General features: G+C 36.4%; 1 protein-coding gene across 1 annotated transcript in view; it reads left to right on the top strand.

Moving 5' to 3' along the window:
• The first annotated feature begins 2,396 nt into the window (after positions 1–2,396).
• LOC107745874 (tumor necrosis factor receptor superfamily member 19-like) overlaps positions 2,397–14,941 on the top strand; it is a 40,393-nt gene continuing 27,848 nt past the window's right edge. The window contains exons 1-3 of the mRNA XM_016559899.1: positions 2,397–2,457; positions 3,550–3,634; positions 3,819–3,929. Of these exons, the coding sequence (XP_016415385.1) occupies positions 3,566–3,634; positions 3,819–3,929 (180 nt within the window). The 5' untranslated portion in view covers positions 2,397–2,457; positions 3,550–3,565. The remainder of the gene's footprint in view (positions 2,458–3,549; positions 3,635–3,818; positions 3,930–14,941) is intronic.

Here is a 14,941-nt window from a genome sequence, read left to right on the forward strand (position 1 = left end):
ATCATTTTAATGACACTCATGAAACTGAAGCTTTATTCAGTCATAACTGATCTGTCACATCGTTTTGGAGTTTCTTGGGATTGTTAGTGTGTGGATTGACAGCTTGTCCCACCAGCTCCCCATGCAATGACACCTTCACTTTGATCAAAGCCACCTGCACTTCAGCAGGTTCCTCAATAGCACATGCATCATTAGTCTCTGTTCAGAGAGTGTGCTTTAACCAAAGAACCTGGATGCAAAAGTGAGAAAGTGACATGCAATGGGAGAATGTTATGAGTCATAATTCTCTTTTATTGTATGGGACAAAAAGATTCAACGAAAGTGAATGATGCTGAATGTCTCCATTTTCTGTTTTCACAAAATAAAGTCATTTGGGTGAACTAACCTTTAAATAATTCAAACTGTGTAATAAAGGATGAAGTTGGTTTTAGAATGTAAAATGAAAGGATATGGCAGATTCTTTAAACAATAACTGTATATGCACTGTAGACAGATACAAAACAGAAAACAAACCTGCTATCTAATCTGTCACACTCCCCTTTTTAGCAATATGCCTATTGCTAGTCATTTCATTTTGGCTTTAATAAAAATGTTGATTTTGGGAAATTAAAGTTTGTTAGTCTAAATTAAAGTTTTTTTTCCTGCAAAACTATTCAACAATTCCTGCCCATAATATTGTTGAGGCCATATAGGGAAGTTAGTGTGGTTTGTCGTGTTTTACTCCAGTGAACATTATAGACACAAATTATATAAATACTGTATACTACAAATGTTAATAAATAAAAAAAGTTAATAACGTTAACTTTAAAAAAGCAATAAATAAGATTTTAAAATTAAGATGTTTTGAAAGAATGCATTTTATTTGTGTGTGTGTGTGGAAACTATGATACACTAATGTTCTACAGTTTGGGGTAAGTTTACAGTAAATAATAATAAAAACAATAATGAAGAACAGAAAATAAATGAATACCTTTTTCAGCAAAGACATTAAATTGATCAGAAAATATAGACATAATGTTACATAATTTTAAATAAATGCTGTATCATGGTTTCCACAAAAACATTAAGCAGCACCAAATCAACATGTCAGAATGATTTCTGAAGGATTGTATGACACCGACTGAAGACTGCAGCAATGATGCTGAAAATTCAGCTTTGCATCACAGGAATACATTACATTTTAAAATATATTCAAATAGAAAGGTTAAGTTATTTTAAATTGTAATAATATGTCACAATATTACTGTTTTACCTGTACATTCAGTCAAATAAATAGCAAGCATACAGTAATACTTTAGTCCTGAGAAAACAATTCAGATTTCTATTTCAAATCTACCTTCATAAGAGTTGACTTATGTCTCAATGTAGTGTGGTTGTACGACGAAAGCATTTTTGCAATTGGCTTTTTTGACTCAAAACTTTTTATTTTCCTTAACATTAATCACATTCATTGTATCAACAACCCAGAGAGCAGGAATAAATGCAGGTCAATTTATGTTATCGCCATAGTCTCTACGATGTAGCTTGGCATTGTGTAGGCTGTGAACATTATTTGTTTGACAAAACCTAACAATTTGTGACAACTAGCCCCAGTCTCCCGCCTAGCTCAAGATTGTAGGATGAAAATAATGTTAATCATACATTAAACGTAGTATTTACACTATATGAATGTATATATTTGGAGTTGCATTTGATGTAGTAGCAGCAAAAGGCGTAAAATTCTTGCTTGTAATTTTATGAAATGACCAGCAGAGGGCATCCAGTACTAATACATCTTTGGATATTAAAATTACTACAGAATTTAATTGAACAATCATTAGGTCTAGACAAAGAGCAACAACTTTTTCTATTAAATGCTTTATTTATTTATTTATTTAAATACATGCCACTGGTTTGATATTCTGTTATTTAACTTAATGGCATTCTTATGTAAGTGTGACTCCAGTGTACTCCAGATACTCTTTTTGGAGTCAGTGAATGCAAGAGATTCGATTTCAAGAAGTCGAACTCGATGTGAATAGTTTCCTCAGCCTGCAGACACTCCAGCCAATCGCTGTCCGTCAGGTGACGTCACTGAGATGAAAGGGAATTCTGCATCAAACACGCGCAGCAGATCAGATCAGATCACACAAGACCAGCTCGTGCAGTTAGGCTTCTCTTGTGTTCATATGGAGTGTGTGCATTTGCAGATATTCGGATTAACACATGGAGGGGTGTAAGTGAATAAACAGGCTCGTTTAAAGCGCTTTTGTCCAGGACGTGTCTGCAGCTTTGATGCACATGCTGATGGGAGATCAGATCACAGGCATCAGACCGCAGGCTTTCATCTGAGCTTTGACTTCAGGGCTGGACTGTGGAAGGGTTCGGACCTCAGCGGCGAGCGCACTGGATCACATCCCGTTCCCGAACAGCTTTCCGTAGGAGAGGGCGATCTCGCGAGCGACTCGTTAATTATCGGTAAGAAAGTTTTGCACACAGTTGCAGCGCTGCTTTGACCGAGCGTAATATGAATCCAAAAGTCTGTATCTTCAGAAAACTGCACGAAACAAACACTTACAGCTTATAAGGGACCTACTTTTATTTCGTCCAGTACACTCTTTTTTTATGCCGTGTTAAAAAGTTACAAATAGAAAAAGGTAACCATATTGTATACTATGCATTGTTATGGCTTGAAGCCTGATTTCAACGCGTAACACAACATAATGTAGTAGTATTACATGAACAATAATAACAACAACGACAACGACATAAGCAACCAGTAGCCTACTAGTACATCTTTGAATATTAAAATTACTACAGAATTTAACTGAACATTCATTAGGTCTAGACAAAAAGCAACAACTTTTTCACATACTTATTTTTATAATAATGTTTATAACAACAACAACAACGCCAATAATAGGTTAATAATAATAATAATAATAATAGATCTCTCTCTCTCTTATTAATATCAAGTATATAACTAGCAAGTTAATAATTATCAGCCAAATTCTTTATTTATTTATTTATTTTTGAAGGAGGCTATTTTTTTCTGATTCAGCCAGTATTATGAAACCGTTAAATATCAATATATAGTTGTTTACATATAATATATAGACGTGTCTACATTGCAGTGTTTTGATGTTTATTGCATATTGGTTAATACTGTCAAAAAGACTGTCTCTCTCTCTCTCTCTCTCTCTATAATGTAATAATCCAAACTAAATTTATAATACTTTCTGAGTATAACAGTATAAGCCAGAATGTTTATGTAGGTGAAATCTACGAAAATTGACTCTGATAGATCATTATCAGCCAATATTACCCTATTTTTAATTATCGGCATCTGTATCCAACTCAGTAAATGTTAAACCTCTTTAAATATTAAACATCTAGCATTTCTAATATTTTGATGTCTGATTTCAACATGCAGTAGCTTTATTAGGAACATTAAAAAAGGGTATTTATTTATAATAATCATTGTTTGCTTGGTGTTCACACAGTTATGAAAGATAATGCAAATAGTGTCCTCCATTAATCATTCATCAAAGGATTTCTGTGTTCACACAGTGTATGTGGGTTCACAATGCCCCGGGCTCAGATCCTCTCCACTTTTCCTCTTCAGAGGATACTCGTCCTTCAACTGTGTGTTATGGTATGTTTTGTTCATATTAACACTTTCTGCTAACTTTAAGAGTGATAAACTGATATTCTGAGATGTGCTCTAAAAGACCCGCGCACTACTACATCATTAGGCTGCATTTACTTGCACTCCAATTTGGTAAACCTCCAATGATGTTATGGAATAATTAACCATGTTTGTTTCATGTTCCTCACAGTTTGCAGTCATGGCAGAGGAGAGAAGAGATTGCAGGGAACAGGAATACAAGGATAAGCTTGGAAACTGTGTTCCCTGCCGGCAGTGTGATGCTGGACAAGAGCTATCCAAGGTTTGCACTAGGTTATTTCTTTTTTGTTTTAGCCTCATTTGAAATATTGGCGCACATATAAACTAGTATTTTTAATTTCCTAAAAAGATTACATCTTCAATCAAGACATAATATCCGAAGCACTCTGTTCCTTTGAATTGGTTCCCATTGAGCTTAATTCTGGAATTCTTTCCGTTCTGCACCTACCACAGTCAGATTAATACGCAGATATATTTAGACGCTTATACTTTGAGTGGTTTTTAAAAAAGACCACGTATGCGATTAAATCTGGGACCGAGAGACGCGTTCCCATCAGTTTTCATGAAAGACTTCAAGACCAAACTGGCCAAAAGCAAAGAGTTCACCAATAAAGAGGGGATGCCAATGTTTTGAATAGCTTGTCCCGACCAATTATTTATTGCTTCCTCCTTTTCATAAAGAGAGAGGGTAAACCGTTGTTCTCCTTTGTAGAGCGCTGGCCATGCTTTAATCAGTTACACCCACACTTCTGCTCACAATCTTCTGTTTTTCCTTCAAGTCTTTTAATGTCATTGCCACCCCTGAGAATTTCAAGGCCTTGTAAACACGGCATGTTAAGAAATTACGTGGTTTTGTACTATAAACCTAATCTAAACGGAGGTCTGGGGTATTTCTGAAGTGTGGAAATCATTACACAGTTTATGCCTGGGTAAATGCAGGTACATCAGGCTGTTGGATGTATACAAATGTAGTGCACATGCTTCTTATAACGCACGACTTTCATGTCGGTACACATGAACACACACTTATTGGTTATACGCTTCAATGCTTCAGATGTTTTCGGGCCAATTGATGCTTTGGGGCCTGGGGAGGTAGTGAATGATTGCCTACTTTTTCCATTCAAGCACTTGTGGTTTACCCTATTCTTTAGAGCCAAGGACAATATCATGTGGTGTTTGAGTTACTTTCGATTAGTTTCGTTTCGATGTTAAAATACTTTGTTTTATCCCAGTTTAATATGCAGATACTAGTATGAGTAGGTTTATTTTCCCAAAAAAGGTTAAAGGCAGAGTAAGTGATTTTTCAAAAACACTTTAGAAAACTGATTCGGGCCGAATCGCAAAACAAACTTGTAGCCAATCAGCAATAAGGGGCGTGTCTACTCGTGATGTGGAGGAGAGCGCGTTCAGTGCATGGGACAGACATTAGCCGAGCGACAGAGAGATAGAGATGGCGGATAAAAAACAAAAGAGGAAAACGTCTGCGGAACGATAAGGCAAGAAGTAGGACCCGTGTAAATATCGGATCAGCTTTCCAGCGGTGGAGAGAACTCAAGGAGCGGAGGCCTGTGATCGGACGCCGAGGTTGCTTTGTTTCTTCTCAATAGGTGAGTAACACTGTGTCTACAACAGCTAAAGTCTGCCTACACTGGACGCGATCAAATGACCGTTGAAAACCATTTGAAATTTGTGTCAGCACGTCATAAATAGAACCCGGCAGCAGTTTTCTGTCGGGGATTTGTTGCGCCGCGCCGCTCACGTCCGTAGACACGGTGTAACATTGGTTTTGCTTTGTTTCACAGAACTAATCGTTGCCTGGGTTGCGTACGTATATGTGGGGCGGAGCTATCAAAATAGGGGCAAGACCCTTTTGGGGTAGGGGCGTGTTTGTTTTGGTGATTTCAAATATCAACATTGGCTACCAGAAATCACTTTAAACGCTTGGTCTCTGTGGTGTTATCAAAACATTGCTTTGTTTGTTTGAACATCCTTGCCTGCCCAACAACAGCATCAGTGGCTCAACCAATGGCGTAGGTTTGGGGGCGGGGCTATCTGTTTGTTGTGACCAATGGCAGATGGGAGGAGCGCTTGGAAACCTGTTTAAAAAGAGTTATTATTTTAGCTATACAAATTACACTTAACCTTAGAATAGCTGTAATAACAACAGCAACACCTTAACATTTTTGTCGTTTTAGTGTCTGACACTTCAGAAGCTCTTCCAGATGATTTGTTTGTAAGAGCAGAAGAACAGTTCACATGATGCCCTTTTGCTGTTTCTCAGATCCATGATGACTAGTCAAACAGCTTGTAAAACCCCCACCTACACACTGTCTTTCACCTAAAAAGGTGATAACAGCCAAGATAAAGTTTTGTTGATAGGCATTTTGTAATTGTTAAAGTGATAGTTCAGACAAAAATGAAATCATTTACACAGCCTCATGTTATTCAAAAATGTTGCATGCATTGAGATCACCGTGTCTCGAGAACCCAGTCAGTTTGATTTGAGAACGAATCAGTCAGGTGAGCTCTAACAACAATATAAAAATTAAATTAAAAGTGTTTTAACGATGTTTTATGCATCGGCTGCCAATAGTGACGTGGCAACACAAGCTCCAATAAAAGTTTGATGTTGTATGATATACATTTTGGTGCAGTGTGCTTCACATCTGAGACAGAAGCACAGACGTTTCGCAGTTGTCTTGCCCATCGCCCTTGAAAAGATCTAACTCAAAAGATTTCTTCACAAATCGGACAAAGAACAGCTTGGACAGATAGGAGTTTGGAACAACATGAGAGTGAATAAATGATGACTTTCATTGCTTTTCAACTATTGCTTAAATGATTCTGGAAGTAAATTAGGACTTTTGATGACCCTTACCAAAAAGTAGTATACTTCAAGTTTATTTTAGTAAGTATACTTTATCTTCTCAATCCGTCAACGGATTCATCCTTATGCAGATGTGCTGTTTCTTCAAAACAGACCTCATAAACATTCACACACATTCCTGACTGCTAAGCGTCATGGAGGATTGCATGCTAAATTAAACCCTTTAAACAGTAATTGCTGTCTTAACAGCAATTACTGTTTTTTTTTTTTTTTAACAGATTCATATTTTATTTTTTCAATGATTTTATTCAATAATGTTCCCAAGCCTAATTTCTTTTAGCAAAGTATAATCATTTTCTTCTTTTGATTTTGGGGTGAAATATGACCCAAATAATTATGTTCTTGACAGGTTTTATGAGATTCACCCTTAAAGCTTACCTGCTGGGTGAAGTAAGAAGTTCAGTCTTTGCTTTGATAGGAAGTATTGATGAGCAGGAGGGTTCAGGTTTATTTAGTAGTGTTTTTGGGTTTTAAATATGCTGACTTCAAAACACTTGTGTCTGAACATGCTTTACGCCATCCTGCTTTCTCCTCTATCACACATCCATCCTGCTGTTTTGCTTGGCATTCTCACTCAAATCTGATCTGGAGATAGTGGAAAAATGGTACTTGCAGGTACTGGTTTGGTGAGTCCTCTTAGACAAGATTCTGGACTGTGAAAACAGGCGTTTGGAAAGAATAGAGGTGGCATTCTTAACTTTTCATTTTATAGCAAAAGTGTACATATCTGCTGTTAGAGGTTACATAATGTGTAAAATACATTTAATTTAGGTTGCACTGTACTGTTCAAATATCTCTACCCAGACAATCATTTGTTCTGATCACTGTCTTATTGCAACATACCTGTTAGTTAGGGTCTTATATAGTGTGTACTGACCTCTTTTGACTTCTTGACTTTTTTAAAAACAGTAGCAGGAAGCAGACAGGAAATGATGTAAGAAACAGGATTAGGAAATGTTGCAAATTGGATTCAAACTCTGATTGCCCTCATGAGCACTACGGCTCAATATAAGCATGTGTGCTACCTGTTTGAACACGGCCGTGCCAAATCAATTTATTATAGATTATATTGAAGCAGTTCTGCCTGTTTGGCTGACCAATGGTAGACAGGTGCTGTGTTTGGGGAAAACCATTAGTTTGTGTTGTGACTGCCTTTGACACTTTCTGTTGAAGTAATAACAAGGAGAGGACATGAAATGATGGGAGAAATAGGATTAGGAACTGTTGTGAGCGATATTTGAACTTCTGGTGCCAATACAAGAACCACAGCTCAAAGAGATAACTATTAAACTCTGACACATAGACACATTCTGAGCCATATTTGGGGGCCTGAATCCTTATGGGCTTTTATCTGAAGTCCAGCTATGTTTAGGAAATGTTGCAAGCCAGATTCAAGCTCCTGTTGCCCTTGTAAGCACCACAGTTTGCAGTGCTAACTACTAAGCCACTGCTCTGACATAAAGACACATTCAGAGCCACATCTGGGTGCCTGAATCCTCATTGGCTTTTATCTGACGTCCATTGAGGATTATTAATGTTGCAAATCAGATTCAAACACCCATTGCCCTTGTGAGCACCACAGCTTAAGATGATAACTACTAAGCCACAGCTCTGACACGTAGACACATCTGAGCCATATTCAGGAGCCTAAATACTCATTTGCTTTTATCTGATGTCCAGCTAGGATGAGGAAATATTGAAAGCCAGATTCAAACTCCAGTTGCCCTTTTGAGCACCACAGCTCACAGCAATAACTGCTAAGTCATATCTCTAATACGCATACACTTTTTTTGCTTTTTACATTTTTTATACTAAAATGATAACAGGCAAAGGACGGATAATGTTAGAGGAAACAGGATTAGGAAATGTTGTGAGCCAGACTTGAACTCTAATTGCCCTTTTGAGCACTACAGCTCACAGTAAAAACTACTAAGCCATGGCTCTGACACATAGACACATTCTGAGCCATATTCGGGAGCCTGAATCCTCATTGGCTTTTTTCTTACATCCAACTAGGATTATGAAATGTTGCGAGCCAGATTCAAACTGCCACTGCTCTTATGAGCACCACAGCTGACAGCAATAACTGCTAAGCCATATCTCTGACACATATAAACTTTTTTGCTTTTGACATTTGTAATTAAAAATGATAACAGGGAAACGTTGAAAATGTTGGAGGAAATAGGATAAATAAATGTTGCGAGCCAGACTCAAACTCTACTTGTTCTTTTGAGTACCACAGCTCACAATAATAACTACTAAGCCACGGTTCTGACAAATAGACACATTCAGAGCCATATTCGGGAGCCTGAGTCCTCATTGGCTTATATCTGATGAACAGCTAAGATTATGAAATGTTGCAAGCCAGATTCAATCTCCTGTTGCCCTTATGAGCACCACAGCTTACAGTGATATCTACCAAGCCACTGCTCCGACATGTAGGCACATTCCACTTATGGAATTTTTTTATTGAAATATTAGGGCTGAAGCTATCGAATATTTTTGTAATCGAGTATTCTACCGAAACAGAATCAGGAAGAGTTGTGAGCCAGATTCGAACTCCTGCTGCCTACATTAGCACCACAGCTCACAGTGAAAACTACTAAGCCACAGCTCTGACACATAGACACTTTCAGAGCCATATTCGGGAGCCTTAATCCTCATTGGTTTATATCTGATGTCCAGTTTGGATTATGAAATGTTGCAAGCCAGATTCAAACTCTTACTGCCTATATTAGCACCACATCTCACAGTGAAAACTACTAAGCCACAGCTCTGGCACACAGACACATTCTTAGCTGTATTCGCGAGCCTGCATAGCTTTTATCTCAGGTCCAGCTATCTGTTTGAACTTCTAAACGCTGGAAGATCCCAGCAGCACACTCCAACAGACAAACCACAGGGGGTTACAGAGCTCCTTAGATTTCTCTTCCCCCCTTCACTCTGTTGTTGATTATCTCTCCGGGAATGGCATCATGCCTTCAAACGGAGTGACCATACCTATTTTATTCACCGTCCCCCCGATCCTTCTTGCCCTGCTGGAGAGGAAGGTCTTTTATGGGCTGCGGCCAAGCAACAACAGCTGTCGTTCTGTTCAGGCAGCCTATATGTAGTCTTTGGAGGGCCTGTGTTGAGAGAGCCAAATCGGTCTTCTCTAACAGTGGCTGAACCCCGTCTGATCCCCGGGCCAGGCTTTGTGGAGAGCTCTTGTCACTGGCTCTCTCACGCAGGCCAGTAATCCATGTGTGCCCAAGCTGGGAAACTGGATCGCGGTGTTGAAAGAAGGCCCCTGTTTGAAGCCGATCTCCACGTTAATGATATATGAGCCTCTTCTCTAATCCAGCTCAGTGTGGTGGAAATGCAGGTGGGTAAGAGTGACCTGACTTGGGAAGGGGCAGCTGGGAAAAAAACAATAGTGCAGGGTGATATCAAACCACAAAGGTCCTCTAACTTTTCTCCGCATGACGCTCCTCTGCTGGAATGCGACTGGTGGGAACGGGATTGTTTGAGGAGATGTGTTTGTTTAATGGATCACGGTTACAGATTGTGTTGTTTATGAAGTTGAAGAAGCATCTTAGGTCAGATTTCTAAGATGTCAAGAAGTCTTCAAGGGGCACTCATTCATTTTTTTTTCTTTAAAAAAAGTTAAGAAATGCTTTTTAGTGTTTTTGAAAGAAGTGTCTTATGCTAAGCAAGGCTGCATTTATTTGCTCAAAATTACAGTTAAAATTGTCATATTATTATTACAATTTACAATAACTGTTATATATTTTTTTATGTGATGTCATTTAGATTTGGTGCTCAAGAAAATTTTTTTATTATCCATATTGAAAACAGTTGTGCTGCTTAGTATTTTTGTGGAAACCACAATACTGTACCATTCAAAAATTAGCAGTAAGTAAAAAAAAAAATAAAAAAAAACTTTTATTCTTAGGACACATGAAATTACCCAAAAGTTTCAGTAAAGACATTTCTAATGCAACAAACGATTTATATTACAAATAAATGCTGTTGCACTTTCTAGTCAAGAAAGAATCCTTAAAAATATATATATCATAATTTCCACAACAATATTAAGTTTTCAACTTTGATAATAACCAGTAATAATTGAGGACCAATAATAGCTGATTATAAGTGAGCATGTGACTCTAAAGACTGTTGGCTGTTAAAAATTCAGGTCTGCCATCACTGGAATAAATTACACATTTATATATAAATTAATTATATATTTATATATTTAATTAATTATATATTCTAAAATAAATATTCAAATATAAACGTTTTAAATTGTAACAATATTTTACAATATTACCATTTTACAGTATTATTATTACTTTTATAAATAATAAATTATTTTATTATATTATAATTGTATTTTTATATTATTATAATAGTAATTATATTATTTTACAGTATTAATTATTTTACAACCTGTGACTGGTAGTTTATACTAAAATAGAAAATGGTTATTTTAAATTGTCAATATTTTTATTGTTTTGATCAAATAAAAATAAACTTGTGTAAAATAAATGTGCACTTTTAAAACAATAGTTTTTTTTTTTTTCTGTGGAACCCAAAAAGAGATTTTTGAAAAATGTACATTGAACCAAACTGTGAAATACAGGACTATAAAGTACCTTAAAAGCAATCAAGACGACTTGTGTGCACTACGTTCCTAGTCGTCTGATGCCATACAATAGCTTTGTGTGAGAAACAAACTCTAAGTCATTCAGCAGAAATCTTGCTGCACCATGTGTGTCAAAACTCATTTACGTCAGTTGATTCCAGATATTCTGCATTCGCTCTCATAATGAAGTTTGCAAATGATGACAGAATTTTCATCTTTGCACGAACTTCCTCGAGCTGACACGAATCAAGAGAGAACATGAGAACTTTTAGTCAGAACTAGACTGGAAACTCTGGGTTTTGATTTAGTGTCACATTGCCGGTGGGTTTCATTGAGAAATGTCTTGATTGATGAATTCTGTTGGATAGTTGCACAAGGCATTATTTGAATTCCATAAAGCTTTGCTTCACTTGAGAAATCTGGCTCAGTGAAAGCTGAATGGATCCCCGCAAGATTCCCAAGAATTATATAAATGTGGAAAGGATTAAAAACAAACAAGCGTATTCCAGATTGATTACTGTCAGTAGAGTTTTGAAAAGACTGCTATTGTTTATTGAAGTGGGTGGACCAGGAGGGGGAAAGGCTGTTCTGAGTAATGCTAATTAACTGGCACTTAAGATTTCAGTTTAAATCCTGGAGCCTGAAAAAAAAAAAACTTGCTTACATTTCACTTCTTAATGTCAAACTCAATGTGGCAAAACGTAAAAGTCCAACATGTTGTACAGAAACATGCCTGTTCGTCACAGTTCGAGGAAAGACCATTCTAAACCCATTAGAACATCTTCCCAGATGAATTTCTGTCTAATTTGTGAGCCAAATACTAGTGTTTTGTTACTAGTTGCTTACATAAAGACAACTGTATTCTGTTCTATTGTAATAATTAGTGGTCGACCGATATTGTTTTTTTGACAGCCGATGTCGATGCCGATATCTTGGAAAGGAGGGTGGCCGATGGCCGATATAAAGCCGATATAATTGTATTTATTTTAATGAATATTTAAGAAATTTGAAATAATTTGAAAATGGATTGTAAAATGTATTAATAAATAATATTTTACAATAAATATTAATACAATTTTTATAAATTTGTAAAATAAACATACTTATACTTTAGATGACAAGGTATTTTCCTCAAATAAATAAATATTTAATAAAAATATAATTAAAAAGGAAGAAAACTGTAACCAACAGAGCACTCAGTATTCTGGGAAGTTTGTGTGCGTTGGGAATCATATTTTTTCAAATAAAGCCAAGGTAACACAGCACACATACATACAGCACACAGTGAAAATGACATGAATATGACAGTGGGCAAATGCATAAAGCGCAGCATAATTTGAAATCACGAATTTAATGTTTAAAGCATTCACTTTGCACGGACCGAAAGTCACGAAAAGAACACGCGATCATGCAGGTCACATGCACACTTCACATATTATTATAATAGTAATTATATTATTTTACAGTATTAATTATTTTACAACCTGTGACTGGTAGTTTATACTAAAATAGAAAATGGTTATTTTAAATTGTCAATATTTTTATTGTTTTGATCAAATAAAAATAAACTTGTGTAAAATAAATGTGCACTTTTAAAACAATAGTTTTTTTTTTTTTCTGTGGAACCCAAAAAGAGATTTTTGAAAAATGTACATTGAACCAAACTGTGAAATACAGGACTATAAAGTACCTTAAAAGCAATCAAGACGACTTGTGTGCACTACGTTCCTAGTCGTCTGATGCCATACAATAGCTTTGTGTGAGAAACAAACTCTAAGTCATTCAGCAGAAATCTTGCTGCACCATGTGTGTCAAAACTCATTTACGTCAGTTGATTCCAGATATTCTGCATTCGCTCTCATAATGAAGTTTGCAAATGATGACAGAATTTTCATCTTTGCACGAACTTCCTCGAGCTGACACGAATCAAGAGAGAACATGAGAACTTTTAGTCAGAACTAGACTGGAAACTCTGGGTTTTGATTTAGTGTCACATTGCCGGTGGGTTTCATTGAGAAATGTCTTGATTGATGAATTCTGTTGGATAGTTGCACAAGGCATTATTTGAATTCCATAAAGCTTTGCTTCACTTGAGAAATCTGGCTCAGTGAAAGCTGAATGGATCCCCGCAAGATTCCCAAGAATTATATAAATGTGGAAAGGATTAAAAACAAACAAGCGTATTCCAGATTGATTACTGTCAGTAGAGTTTTGAAAAGACTGCTATTGTTTATTGAAGTGGGTGGACCAGGAGGGGGAAAGGCTGTTCTGAGTAATGCTAATTAACTGGCACTTAAGATTTCAGTTTAAATCCTGGAGCCTGAAAAAAAAAAAACTTGCTTACATTTCACTTCTTAATGTCAAACTCAATGTGGCAAAACGTAAAAGTCCAACATGTTGTACAGAAACATGCCTGTTCGTCACAGTTCGAGGAAAGACCATTCTAAACCCATTAGAACATCTTCCCAGATGAATTTCTGTCTAATTTGTGAGCCAAATACTAGTGTTTTGTTACTAGTTGCTTACATAAAGACAACTGTATTCTGTTCTATTGTAATAATTAGTGGTCGACCGATATTGTTTTTTTGACAGCCGATGTCGATGCCGATATCTTGGAAAGGAGGGTGGCCGATGGCCGATATAAAGCCGATATAATTGTATTTATTTTAATGAATATTTAAGAAATTTGAAATAATTTGAAAATGGATTGTAAAATGTATTAATAAATAATATTTTACAATAAATATTAATACAATTTTTATAAATTTGTAAAATAAACATACTTATACTTTAGATGACAAGGTATTTTCCTCAAATAAATAAATATTTAATAAAAATATAATTAAAAAGGAAGAAAACTGTAACCAACAGAGCACTCAGTATTCTGGGAAGTTTGTGTGCGTTGGGAATCATATTTTTTCAAATAAAGCCAAGGTAACACAGCACACATACATACAGCACACAGTGAAAATGACATGAATATGACAGTGGGCAAATGCATAAAGCTAATCCTCATTTAGTTATGCTCAGACACTTTCCCTGTGGTCTCTTTGTCATGTTTTGCTTAGACGTTGCATGTGTACTGTTCAATCTGCCTCTTATTATTACCCAAACTGCACTGTTTTCGATCTTGTATTGGAATGAAATAGGCCTTTATTTAGGGAACAATGCAAAGGGTGTTGTCTTGTTTTATTCAAGAGTGCTGAGAATTCTTCTCGACCCCACAGCTAGACATTGAGACCTCTCTTCAGGTTTCTTTCATGATTTGGATTTGCGTATGAGCACAGATCGCTTTTCGGGGTGAATCTCACGAAAAACCTGTCAAGAACATGCCTGGGTCATGTTTCAACCCTGAATGAGTGTATGAATACATTTTCCTAAAAGAACAGGAGGCTTAAAGTCATTTGAAGGAACTGACATCTACTGTATTTTGTCACTTTTAAGTCAACTTCATTTTACACATTTCCATTTTTAACAATTACAATTAGCCACACGCACGCACGCACACACACACACACACACACACACACACACACACACACACACACACACACATACATACTTGCATGCATTTGCACACACACAGACATACATACTTGCACCTAGACCTAAACCTTCCCCTTACAGAAAACTACTGGCAATTTTTGAATTTCATAAAACACTGTTTTGTATGTTTTTTAAGCTTTTTGTTTTACGGGGACATAGGAAGTGTCCTCATAAACCATGTTTACGTTGTAGTACCCATGTCATTATACACAAT

Source organism: Sinocyclocheilus rhinocerous, unplaced genomic scaffold (genome assembly GCF_001515625.1).
Source record: "Sinocyclocheilus rhinocerous isolate Xijiao unplaced genomic scaffold, SAMN03320098_v1.1 scaffold3636, whole genome shotgun sequence".
Classification (NCBI taxonomy): Eukaryota; Metazoa; Chordata; class Actinopteri; order Cypriniformes; family Cyprinidae; genus Sinocyclocheilus; species Sinocyclocheilus rhinocerous.